We start from the raw sequence: 12,419 nt of genomic DNA on the forward strand, positions 1-12,419 counted from the left end.
ACACAACAGATTCATAACGCTCCAAAGCTTCATGAAGCAGTGTTTTGAAATCGGCCATCACTATATAAGTCATTATTTTGTTTTTATTCTTGTCGCTTTATAATATTAATATTGAACCACTGTACTCACATGAACTGATTTGTGTTTTTAGTACATTAATGGATCTTGAGAGAGGAAATATCATTGCTGGCTAGGCAGGCCTCACTGAGCCATCAACAAAAATATCTTAATTTGTGTTACAAAGATGAACAAAGGTCTTACGGGTGTGGAACGCCATGAGGGTGAGTAATAAATGACATTATTTTCATTTTTGGGTGAACTAACCCTTTAAGTAGGTTTTCTCAAGCCAACTTAATGATTGTATGATATGGTTAAGAGTTTGATAGGAACAATAAAAATGCAGCAGAAAAACATCCTTTGGGTGTATTGGATTTTACTGAGGGTGTAACAGTTTTTAACACAGTACTAGCACTGTAAAGAAATACTTTTCATAAGGTTGACTAAATTGTTCATTACTGTCAATTAAATCTGATAATTACTAGCATAAGTGATATATTGAGGTTCATACAGTAGACATTAAAGTATTACCCTCAAAACATGATTTAATTTTTGGCTTATATTAAAAAAAAAGTCAAAACATGCATAATTGATGCGAAGACTGTAGCTGCTGAAGTCGCTGTAGATGTTGCTCCGATGACAGACATGGCTATACTTTCTCCTTCAGCCACGGGTTCTACAGCTTCTTCCACTGTCTGCACTACTCTTCCGAATCCTCTGGATGCACCAGATGCACCACTTCTTCTATCTATTGAAACAGTTTGTCCAGGTTTCATTCTTTCCATGGGCTTGGCAGACTCTTCTGGAACAGGTTCAAAATGAATTGGCTGATCATTGTTGTCAAGATCAACCACAATATAGTCAAATCTTCTCACTGTGATTAGTCTACCATTTTTGTTAGTGACATCAAAAATAGGCATTCTACTCGCGCTTCTGTATAAGATTCTGTCATTAGAGGCTTTAATCTTAAAATCGCGTGTGAACTTTGTATTAAAATATTTTCTATCCATGAAGGATTGTTTCCGTGGTATATTGCTATTCTTTACTTCCGCTCTATATTTCGATGCAGAATCCCACGCTTTCTGCCAATAGTTGTTATTAGATGGATTTGCAGGATTGTCCACTAAATGCTTGCTTGCAAAGTCATTAAATGTTGGAGTACGTCTGTTTCTGATGTGCAATTTTTTGCAAACACACAAAAATTCTGATTGTGTATCGATGGAGTTTATAGTAATGTTTGAATAGAATCCTTCGGGAAAATGCTCTCTTTCTTTGTCTAGTTCAAACACCATAAAACTGCAGATTTTTTCCACCTAAAAAGAAAAAGATTTGAGATTAAAAGTACTTCAAATTTCCAGCAAAACAACCAAAGATAAATTAAATGCAGAAAAAATTTTAAAAAAAATATTCATGATTTTATCATTTCCATGATTTCCTAGACTTTCATCCAATGCATTTGTCCAAGCAGTGGTTTACTTGATTAGATCTCATTTAATTAGATATTATATGAGTATCTTACAATATTGTCAGTGGTCATAATATACATATGCATATGTAACAGACGTAGGCTAGTAAGAGCTGTGCATAAACCTCACTCCCCTGAACTCAAGAGGTGCTCTAGAGACAGCAGTCTTTAGCCTTCTTGTAAGAGCGCCCGACTCCCATGCCGACAAACCCGGGTTTGAGTCCCACTTAAAGCGGGCGGCTCGAACAGGAGGGGTTACATTGGTGCCGTGACCCGGATGGGAGTGAGGTTTAGGGGGGTGAGTGTAACTGTTGTAGGCCAATAAGAAAAAAAAATCACTTCTGGATTAAAATTTGAAATGCGATCAATTGTATGCATGTTCAGTGACAGAACTGGTATCATCTGAATCAGCAAGTTTTTTTAATTTAATTTCATTAGGGTTGGAAAGGGGCGAAAAACGAAACTCTAAAGGATTTTTTGTAAATTTTCTGAAAGTTTACAATCCTAAATTAGATTTAAAATAGTATGACCATGCAGGCAGGAAGGGTTGTAACAATATTTTCTATAAAAAAATAATAATATTCAGTAAATATGCATCTTGAAACCTCACCTTCAGCGACAGACTCTCCAGATGCCATTTTTCAGGATTCAGCTTCTCATTTTCTCTCACTGACAGGTTAACACTGGGACAGGGCAACTTGGTCTGCAGTTGCAGCGTCGCACAAAGTCTCCCTGATCCCTGCTGTGCGCTCTCATTCAGAAACGGAGGAGGACAAGTGAGGGGCGTCCCAACAGAGAGGGGACAGAATGCCAAAAAGAAGCAAAAGAGTATGACTGGTGCCATCATTTTAGCTGCAAACTCATCAGCTGTGTGAAACATCCAGGCAAAGCACCAATATAAAGACCCTCTGGTCAATAAATAACCATGCAGATTGTGTTATTTTACAGGTCATGTACATTAGATAAGGTGTGTCAATATCGCTGTTTTCATTTACCGCAATTACTAAATATTTGTTAGGAACATACACAAATATAGGCAGAAATGAGTTTAAGCATTGACCTTTGATTGTAATAACCTATGGTAATACTTCTCCTGACTAATCACTCTCTCTGTAAAATATTTAATTAATGCAAATGTTAAGTTCTTTAAACTAGGGGTGTGCAATATATTAGTGATGGGCGCTTTCGAAACACTGCTTCATGAAGCTTTGAAACATTTGCAAATCATGCGGAAACATTTATGAATCATGCGGATTAACTGAGATCGCCCCACAGCAGTGCTTTATTGAAAGTGTCTATGTCTATTACCTGAGTTATTAAGTGTCCAAGTCTCTATTACATGATCTCTGATGAGTTTTATACATTTGTAAATGTTTTAATGAGGTATTTGTATAATTAAAAGCAATAATAGCAGTTAATAGACTCTGACCCATGACCCTGAAAATGGATAAAAGAATACATATTATACAAACACTTAATATTTAATGGTATTAGATGATGAGTTAATTGCATCTGATAGATTATATTTTCAATAAAACATTTGCAATGGGTTTGTAAAAGCTGTTTTTATGCATGTTTGACCTGAGTTTTTGTTGCATTTACACTGTTCTGACCAACAGGGGTCACCAGCGTGTGATGTTTCGAACACTTCGAAACAGTGAAGCATTTTGCAAAGCAATTGGTTCAATTGATTCGAAGCTTTGAATAGCTTCGTTTCTCCCATCACTACAATATATATCAAATACGATAATTGTTTTAACAATGTGCAATCTGACATTATCGAGTATGTCCGTCACTTTTCAAAAACACAGCTAAAATACACTGAAGCAGTCTAATAGATTAGAGCGCCAAAGTCCCATGATTTCAGTAAACGAGGCTTCGTTATGTCATAAGTGTTTTGAAACTTCAATAGTTCACATGACTTTGGCAGTTTCATACACGCTCCGAACCACTGATTCAAAACAAAAGATTTGTAAAGCTTCGAAGCTTCATGAAGCAGTGTTTTGAAATCGCCCATCACTAGATATTGTTGAATAAAGTCTTTTTTATTTGTTTTATTGGCGCATAAAAAGTATTCTTAATATTAAGGTTGAACCACTGTAGTCACATGAACTGTTTTAAATATGTTTTTAGCTTTCTGGGCATTGAAAAAGGGAGTGTTATTGCTGGTGATGCAGGCCTCACTGAGCCATCGGATTTTATCAAAAATATCTTAATTTGTGTTCCGAAGATGAATGAAGGTTTTATGGGTGTGGAACGACATGAGGGTGAGTAATAAATGACAGAATTTTCATTTTTGGGTGAACCAACCCTTTAACAAGTTATGAAGTAAAATATCTAGCTTCTGCCAGACCACCTTCCATATTCAACGTATGAAGAAAGTGTAAACTGGTGTCGCGTCAGTTACACTTTTTCTGTAAGTTGAATAGGAAAGGCGTAGGACGCTACGTAAGCTTTGTGAACTGCGAGAGTTTTACACTTTCTTCATACGTTGAATACGGAAGGCGGTCTGGCGGAAGCTAGATATTTTACTTCATTTTTTTTTTTTTTTTTACACAAATGCATCGCTTCAGAAGGACTTTATTAACCCCCCGGAGTCGTGTGGAGTTCACGTTTATGATGGATGGATGTGGATGGAGGCACTTTCTTTAGCTTCATACTCGTTGGTATCGTTCACTGCCATTATAAAGCTCAGATGCGTCAGGATATTTATTAATATATTCAGATTGTGTTCATCAGAAAGAAGAAAGTCATATACACCTAGGATGACTTGAGGGTGAGTAAAGCTTAGGGTAATTTTCATTTGAATGTGAACTAATCCTTTAAGTTAAACCATTTTTTACAGTGTAGTAGAGGTAATTAGATATTATTTAGAGTATTGGTAACTCAATTGTACAAGTTGAGTACTGAAGACACAGCATTTATATGAACTATAAACAACAGCCGCTTTTACAACACGGGGCCGAACGGTTCCAAGAACAAAGCATGATTGTTTTTAGTGTTGACTTGTTTGTTTGGATTCATTTAATTGTGATTTGATGATTTAGTTTGTGATTGTTCGTGATGAAAAGCACCTGTGATGAGTCTCCACCTGGTGATCACTGGACTCTGCTCTTTTAAAGATTCATTGTATGATTCACTGAAGAAAGCTGATTGTCCAAACGTTTGATCTTGATCTATATGTGCTTTGTTGCATAATGAAATACTAATAATTCATTATGTGCTCAAAATTAAAGAGACTTTGGACATTTTTATAATCATTTATAATAATTAAAGGTTTGAATGAAAAGGTTATGTAACATTTGATCACTAAAGGTTGAAAATGTTGACATTATTGAATGTTTACATAGTTTAGAGTTTAACAGATGTCAATGTTGGGTTGTATTTACTGGATTTAACTTTTTCAATATGAGCATGGTTTACAGTAAAGAGGGCAATTATTAGCCAGCATGCATACATCTGCACACGTAGATGTGCAGTGAAACATTTAATATTAGTGTGACATGTTTTTAGTTTTTTTGTGCGACATTCCTGAATCATTCATTTTAAAAAAACCTCAAAAGTCTTTTAATTTGTAACATTACAAGAGCATAAAAAAGTAAAGGGTTAGTTCACCCAAAAATGAAATTTCTGTCATTAATTACTCACACTCATGTCGTTCCAAACCCGTAAGAATTTAATTCATCTTCAGAACACAAATTGAGATCTTTTTGATGAAATCTGAGAGATTTCTGCCTCTCCATTGACTGCCTTCGCAACAAACACTTTGATGTAAAACTATATGAATTGAGCTGTTTAGGCCAGATTTTCTGAAGAGACTCGATCGCTTTTTATGATGAACAGAATGAAGTTAGGCTTTTACTGACTATTTCTGTCATCTACAGAATTTCTTACTGAGAATTACAGAGGTTTAGATGTTTATGTTTTATTGAAAATGCATTGTTGAAGCACCATTTAAATACCATGGTACATGCATTTTTGAGTACCATGGTATTTACATGGTTATTTTTAACTAAAACTGGAACTATTAAAATCATTTGTGTTAATTTAAATAAAGCTGAAATAAAATATAAATATTAGATGAGAAACGTCAACTTGAACAATTTAATTATAAAAAAATACAATGGTTTTAGCCAGGCACATGCCCAGAAAATGTAAAAGTACAATGGTATTATTTGATATTAGTTTATGTTCTGTGTTCAAAAATCATCCCTTAGAATAATTTCAGGCCTCATGAACACAAACACACCCTGAAACGTTCAGATCAAAATGATCTCTCCTAACTGAGTCAACAGCATTTTATTGTTGGCCTTGATGATTTGTAATCAGTCTCTCTTCAGACAGTGTCTTTATCTCCTCATGAACACAGAGGCAGTTGTAACTGCTTTCTTTTCACTCCTATACAGTGTGTGTGTGTGTGTGTGTGTGTGTGTGTGTGTCAGATGTAGGGTTATTACTGTTAACTAAAATTAAAACTAAACCTGATAAAAAAGTGAATTTCTTGAAACAAAATAAATGTTGACTAAAATAAACTAAAACATAAAAACCCTTAAACCTATTTTTTTTTTTCAGCTAGTTGCCAAAGCAATATTCCTCATTCCTCCCTTTAATAACTAAAACTAATAAATAAAACTATACTGACAATTTTAAAAAACAATAAAAATGCACAAAAAAATGCTATTACTAAAACTTTAATTAAAATAGAACAAAAAATAAAACTAAAATGTAATTCAAAATATTAACAAAACCTATAATACTATACAGAATAGTTTACGGAAACTAGGAGTGACTAAACTAAATTAATATTAATTCAAATTAAAATAATTACATTTCGGTATTCCAGAAGTTTTAAGAGCTGAAAGATCTTCAGGAATCACAATCATTTTAGTCAATGAATTTACCTGTCTCTTCCAGTTGATTTACTGGACTTAGGATAAGGATTTTTAAAAAGGTTTTTTAAAATGTCTCCCCGATAAAATATATCAGATCTTGGCATACCTAGAAATAAATGTATCTTCATTATAAAATATATCTTGATTTTCAGTAGTTTAAAGCTTTGTCTTAATCATCTTTGAGGTTCGCTGAAGCCTCCTTGTGATCAAGAACCAGTGGACTACATTAATTCAAGGGGTTTGTTCAAAGTATGATCAATACTTGATTTAGCAAGCAAAACCAGTCTTTTAAATGAAGTAGAGTCCTGTTCTGGGCATCAGTCAGTAGATGGCGCTGTTGCTCTGAAAGCATGCTGAACTGTCATGAGCGTGTGAGGATAATCTCTGTGCTGATGTAATCTAGTGTACACTCAACAGTGAGCAGACGGTCTGCAGTGTGAGGAATGTGTGCGTCTGTCGTCATGAACTCTCTGTGGATCTGTTAACCCGTGCTGCCCCTCTTAACCTACATCTGACATCTCTGACCCACAGACGCCAGAGAGACTCCCTGACGTCCACTCGCTCCCAATCACGTCTGCTACTAAATATCACAAATGGATCTTTCTCTTACAGAGCAATGAGTTCAGATGGAGAGTTATCCTGATGTTTTTTTCAACTAAAGAGACACTTATCTCATATTTCAGACTCAAACTGCTCAGATTTGCAATCAAAAGTCAGAGATCTCAAACATTTCTGCTTTGGAGAAACATCTGAGACAAAGTTGATCCTTCAGGAGGTAGAACTCAAAGTATCTGTGTCCGCTGCCATATATTCTCACAGCGTCACATGGAGGTTGTGCTCACAGTTGCGGCGTGTGCAGAAACACCCAGAACTACACTGGGAAATTTATAGCAATGGAGCCGGAATTCACCCAGAATACACTGGTGTAAACAGAGCAGAGACACGCCAACGCTCACACGGGCCTGGTATGCATAAACACACACACACTCACTTTATCTTTCGCTCAGTGTCACTGTCTCCTGCATGGACCGTCCCAGACTCTTTCTGTCTGTCATTGGCTGTGCTCAGAATAGTATACTAGAGTACTGCTCACTGTATACTGCACAGTACGTAGAGTCAGTATGAATACAGTAATACTTTTATCCAGCAAGGACACATTTAATTGAACAAAAGTGACATTAAAGACATTTATAATGTTACAAAAGATTTCTATTTAAAATAAATTGCTGTACTTTTGAACTTTCTATTCATCATAGAATCCTGAAAAATGGTTTCTACTAAAATATAAGGCAGCACAACTGTTTTCAACTCTGATAATAATAAGAAATGTTTCTTGATTATCAAATCATCATATTAGAATGATTTCTGAAGGATCATGTGACACTGAAGACTGGAGTAATGATAATGAAAACAAATTTAAAATAGTTTTAGTTGTAGTTAATGAAAATGACACTGTTTGACGGTCAGGATGCTCCCTGTGTAGGCGGCTCACTAGGGTTTGGAACGATCTGTGGGTGTGTTGATTTGTTGAGCTACTAAAATGGCAGTGTGTGTGTGTGTGTGATAGGCGTTGTCTGACTTCAGATTTTTAAAAGTTAACATTTATGTGATGAATGTCAAGACGAAGTTGACTAGTCGATGATGAAGTCATTGACCAGCGACTAGTCGACATCAAGCTTAAAGCGTCATGGCAGATCATTAGAGGATTAGTTCACTTCAGAATTAAAATTTAATGATAATTTACTCACCCTCATGTCATCCAAGATGTTTATGTCTTTCTTTCTTCAGTCGAAAAGAAATGAAGGTTTTTGAGAAAAACATTCCAGGATTTTTCTCCATATAGTGGACTTCACTGGGGTTCAACGGGTTGAAGGTCCAAATGTCAGTTTCAGTGCAGCTTCAAACAACTCTACACAATCCCAGACGAGGAATAAGAGTCTAGTGAAACGATCAGTCATTTTCTAAAAAAAAAATAAAAAAATTATACACTTTTTAACCACAAATGCTCGTCTTGCACTGCTCTGCGATACGACCACGATGATGTAATCACATTTTCTCCTCCAACTTCAAAATCGTCCGACATTGTTGTTTTAACTTTTTTTGTAAAGGGCGTTTGACTTTGCACGTTCACTTTGTAGACACTGGATCGGTACTTCCGGCTACGTCTCGTGTGACCTTTCCAACGCGATTACGTAATGCGTGGCGCATCGAAGAGCAGTGCGATATGATCATTTGTGCTTAAAAAGTATATAATTTTTTATTTTTTTTAGAAAATGACCGATCGATTCGCTAGATAAGACCCTTGAGTTCACCTGGGATCGTGTAGAGCTCTTTAAAGCTGCACTGAAACTGACATTTGGACCTTCAACCCGTTGAACCCCAGTGAAGTCCACTATATGGAGAAAAATCCTGGAATGTTTTCCTCAAAAACCTTCATTTCTTTTCGAATGAAGAAAGAAAGACATGAACATCTTTGATGACATGGGGGTGAGTAAATTATCAGGAAATTTTAATTCTGAAGTGAAATAATCCTTTAAAGTCAACTAGTCTGCAACCCTTAGTGTGTGTGTGTGTGTGTGTGTGTGTGTGTGTGTGTGGTTCAGGTAAGCCCTACATTATGGAGAAAAATGTGCCCACAATGATGGCAATATTTGAAATCCTTGTCCTTGTGGGGGCATTTTTTTTTGGTCACCATGAGAAAAACAGCTTATAAATAATTTTCAAATGTAAAAATGCAGAAAGGTTTCTGTAATGGGTAAGTTTAGGGTTAGAGGAAAGAATATACAGTTTGTACCATATAAAAATCATTATCTCTATAGAAAGTCCCCATAAAACATGAACACACAACATGTATGTGTGTATGTGTGTGTGTGTGTGTGTTTTGCAGGACTGCTTGTATTTAGGACTCCTCTACGGCTTTAACGATCTTCTACATTTCAAAGGCTTGTTTAGAAATCTGATCTGTGCATACCTTGACACACACACACTAGCTGTTTTTAAATCACTCCTTCAGTGTGGCAGTGTAAACAAACGTTAGTTTGGCCTGTGTTACAGAGTTAACACACACACACACACACACACACACACACACAGCAGCCGCAGACACACACTGTCATCTGTCTTACAACACAGACCATCCATCACAGCAGCGGAGTCGACATGTCTGACACACACACTCTCACTTTTCACACCACTAAACACACACACACACACACTGACACCTGAAGCAGCCAGGAGAAAACACATCGATTCGATGCGCTGGATGATGATGTCATTGCGAGAGCAGACTGGAGTCACGCGTTAATTCCTGTGACGCTCTGTGTGTGTGTGTGTGTGTGTGTGTGTGTGTGTTAAAACATCCAGCAGTGTTTCAGTGAATCCTCAAATCACGTGTGTTGTTAAGGAGAGTCAGACACAACTGATCAGACACAACATTTTCATCTGCCGGACCAGAAAACAGGTGAAAAAATCCCAGACGCATGTTGAAGGAAGAAAACACATACAACTGTACACCATACCTGTACCTTGAACGTGATTGGCTGATATAGAACAGGAAGTGACATCATTAATAATCATCAATGTGAACATAGCAGTAGAGAGAGAGAGAGAGAGAGTAAAAGGCGTTAAACATTCATAATTGCTGTTATTGTATGTTTTTAACCTTTTTCAATAATGCAACTAGATTATTATATTTGAAAACATATTTAATTGTTGATTGTTTCTTTTTTCGTTTTATTTTTTATTTGATTTGTTAATGTTGCTTATTTATTCATTTTCTTACTGCTGTTATTATTCTACTTTATTTTTCCTATTTTTATATTCTTATTTTTATATTAAAGTTTTACTATAAATCTCATGTCAAAGTAATTTCAATTTTATTTAATTTTTATTTAATTTTACATGATTTACACAATTCCTTTAGCTTAATTGTTAATGTAAATATGTGCTTTCAATTTATTTATTTATTTTTTTGTCATTTTATTTTTTATTTGATTATGCATCATTTTATTTGTATTTTATTTATTAATAAATCTACAACATTTGCACTACTATTATTTTTTATTTCAATTTCCTTATTCTACTTTTGCTGGTTTAACTTAAAAAAGTAAGTTGGTTGCCTTCACTGAAATTAAAAATTTAAGTTACTACAATGAAGGCGATTGGTTTAATCAACAGAAACTCAAAATATTATGTTATCTGAACCACATTAATTATCTAACTTAATTTGACAAAAGAAAAACTGTTATGATAACAAATCATGAAAACGTTTTACAGTGCAATTGTAAAATTGACAGTACAATCAATTTTTAATTAAATTAATGTAATTTTTATTTTATTTTGTATATTTTGTCTATGTTAATATTGCTTGTTCACTATTGTCTCTTTCCTTGTAAGTATTGTATTATAAGTAATTATTGTACAAAACTGCACTAAAAGTGCTTTGGCGATACAAATGTACAGTTTTCGTCATGCCAATTAAGCGCAATGAATTTAACTGAATGGAAAAGCAAACTATTGTACTATTATTATTGACCCTTATTTAGCAGTGTTCTTGAGTATAATGCCTGTGTTTTGGCAGTGTAGATGTGGTGCCATTAAGTGCAGTGCTGCTATAGTGTCTGTACAGCTGAATTTCACAGCTCATTACACTGGCTCCAGTTCTGTCTCTCTCTCTGTCTCCCCTCCCGAGCAGCAGCAGGTAGACCTCAGTGTCTCTCTGCAGGCTTTTGTGGCCTGTCTGTCTGCCCTGCTGTCTGCCTGTATGTGTCATATCTGCAGGATTACGTGCAGCACAATAGCAGTGCATCTCCGCTCTGAAAAGATGTTTACATTCATTCTGAGGAACTAACGAGCCCCGAAGAGAAAGAGAGCGAAATGACAGCGTCTGCTGACCGTCTTAAAGGGACAGTCCACTCAAAAATCAAAAGCCTGACATTGTTTACTCACCCTCATGTCGTCCCAAACCTGTTTGAGTTCCTGTAAAACACAAAAAGAGATGTTTAATGGAATGCCCAAGCTTTTTTCCACGAAATAAATGAGTACAGGGGCTGTCGAGCTCCAAAAATAAGAAAAAAAAACACCAAAAAGGGTTAAAATCAGGGTAACTCTTTCTCCGCCAGCATTTTTGATCATTTTAACAAAAATTTCCTGACCCCCAGAATATTTTGTTGTATGAACATCTGAACATGCAATACATCAAAAGAAAAACCAGAGCCTCTGATTTTAAACAAACAAACATAAGTTTTATTCTAGCTTCATGCAATCCTTTTTTATCAACACTTGAATGTGGGTAAGTTTCATAAAAAAGCAACATTTTAAAGAAAAAGCTGAGGAAATCATGTTTTTTTTTCTTTTTCTTCAAAGATTGCAATGTGCATAAGCAATGCTTTTATCGCTTGCTTGTGCTTCTTCTTCACCTGTGTTTTGATCTGGAGATACTGTACTCTTTCAGAAGATGCATAATAGCGCCCCCTACCGTATAACAGTGAAAACACGGAAAGCCGGAAAATTATGTCAAAGGCAGATAGTTAAAGGGTTAAAATCATTTATCATTTATCTTTTATTCAAGGGTTATTATTGTTAACTAACATTAAACTATTAAAAACATTATTGTTAATAGAAATAAAGCTGAAATAAACTAAAATATTAAATGAAGAACTGTTACCAAAAACTTAAAACTTGAACCATTTAAACTTAAAAAACTTAACTTGTAAAACTAAATTTGAAAAAACAAATAAATATATCTAAATAGTAATATTAAAAACGCTTGTTTCTACTAACATTAAACTATTAAAACATTACTGTTAAATAAAATAAAGCTGAAATAAAATAAAATATTAGATGAAGAACTGTTACCAAAAACTTAAACTTGAACGATTTAAACTTAAATGAAAATTAGAAATGTTGCTTTGGCAACTAACTGAAATTATTCAAATTTGAAGCACTGATATGTTATTGTGAAACCAAATTTAAAAAAACATAAATAAATTTATCTAAATAGTAAT

General features: G+C 35.0%; 1 protein-coding gene across 1 annotated transcript; it reads right to left on the reverse strand.

Annotated features, from left to right (window-relative positions):
- Window positions 1-277: 277 nt before the first annotated feature.
- LOC127509593 (uncharacterized) lies at window positions 278-2,402 on the reverse strand. The gene is made up of 2 exons (XM_051888460.1): window positions 2,133-2,402; window positions 278-1,370 (listed from the first exon to the last, which is right to left on the reverse strand). The coding sequence occupies exons 1-2, from the start codon at window positions 2,400-2,402 to the stop codon at window positions 615-617; spliced, it is 1,026 nt and encodes a 341-aa protein (XP_051744420.1). The 3' UTR covers window positions 278-614.
- Window positions 2,403-12,419: the final 10,017 nt, after the last annotated feature.

Source organism: Ctenopharyngodon idella, chromosome 3, assembly GCF_019924925.1.
Source record: "Ctenopharyngodon idella isolate HZGC_01 chromosome 3, HZGC01, whole genome shotgun sequence".
In the NCBI taxonomy this organism is placed as follows: domain Eukaryota; kingdom Metazoa; phylum Chordata; class Actinopteri; order Cypriniformes; family Xenocyprididae; genus Ctenopharyngodon; species Ctenopharyngodon idella.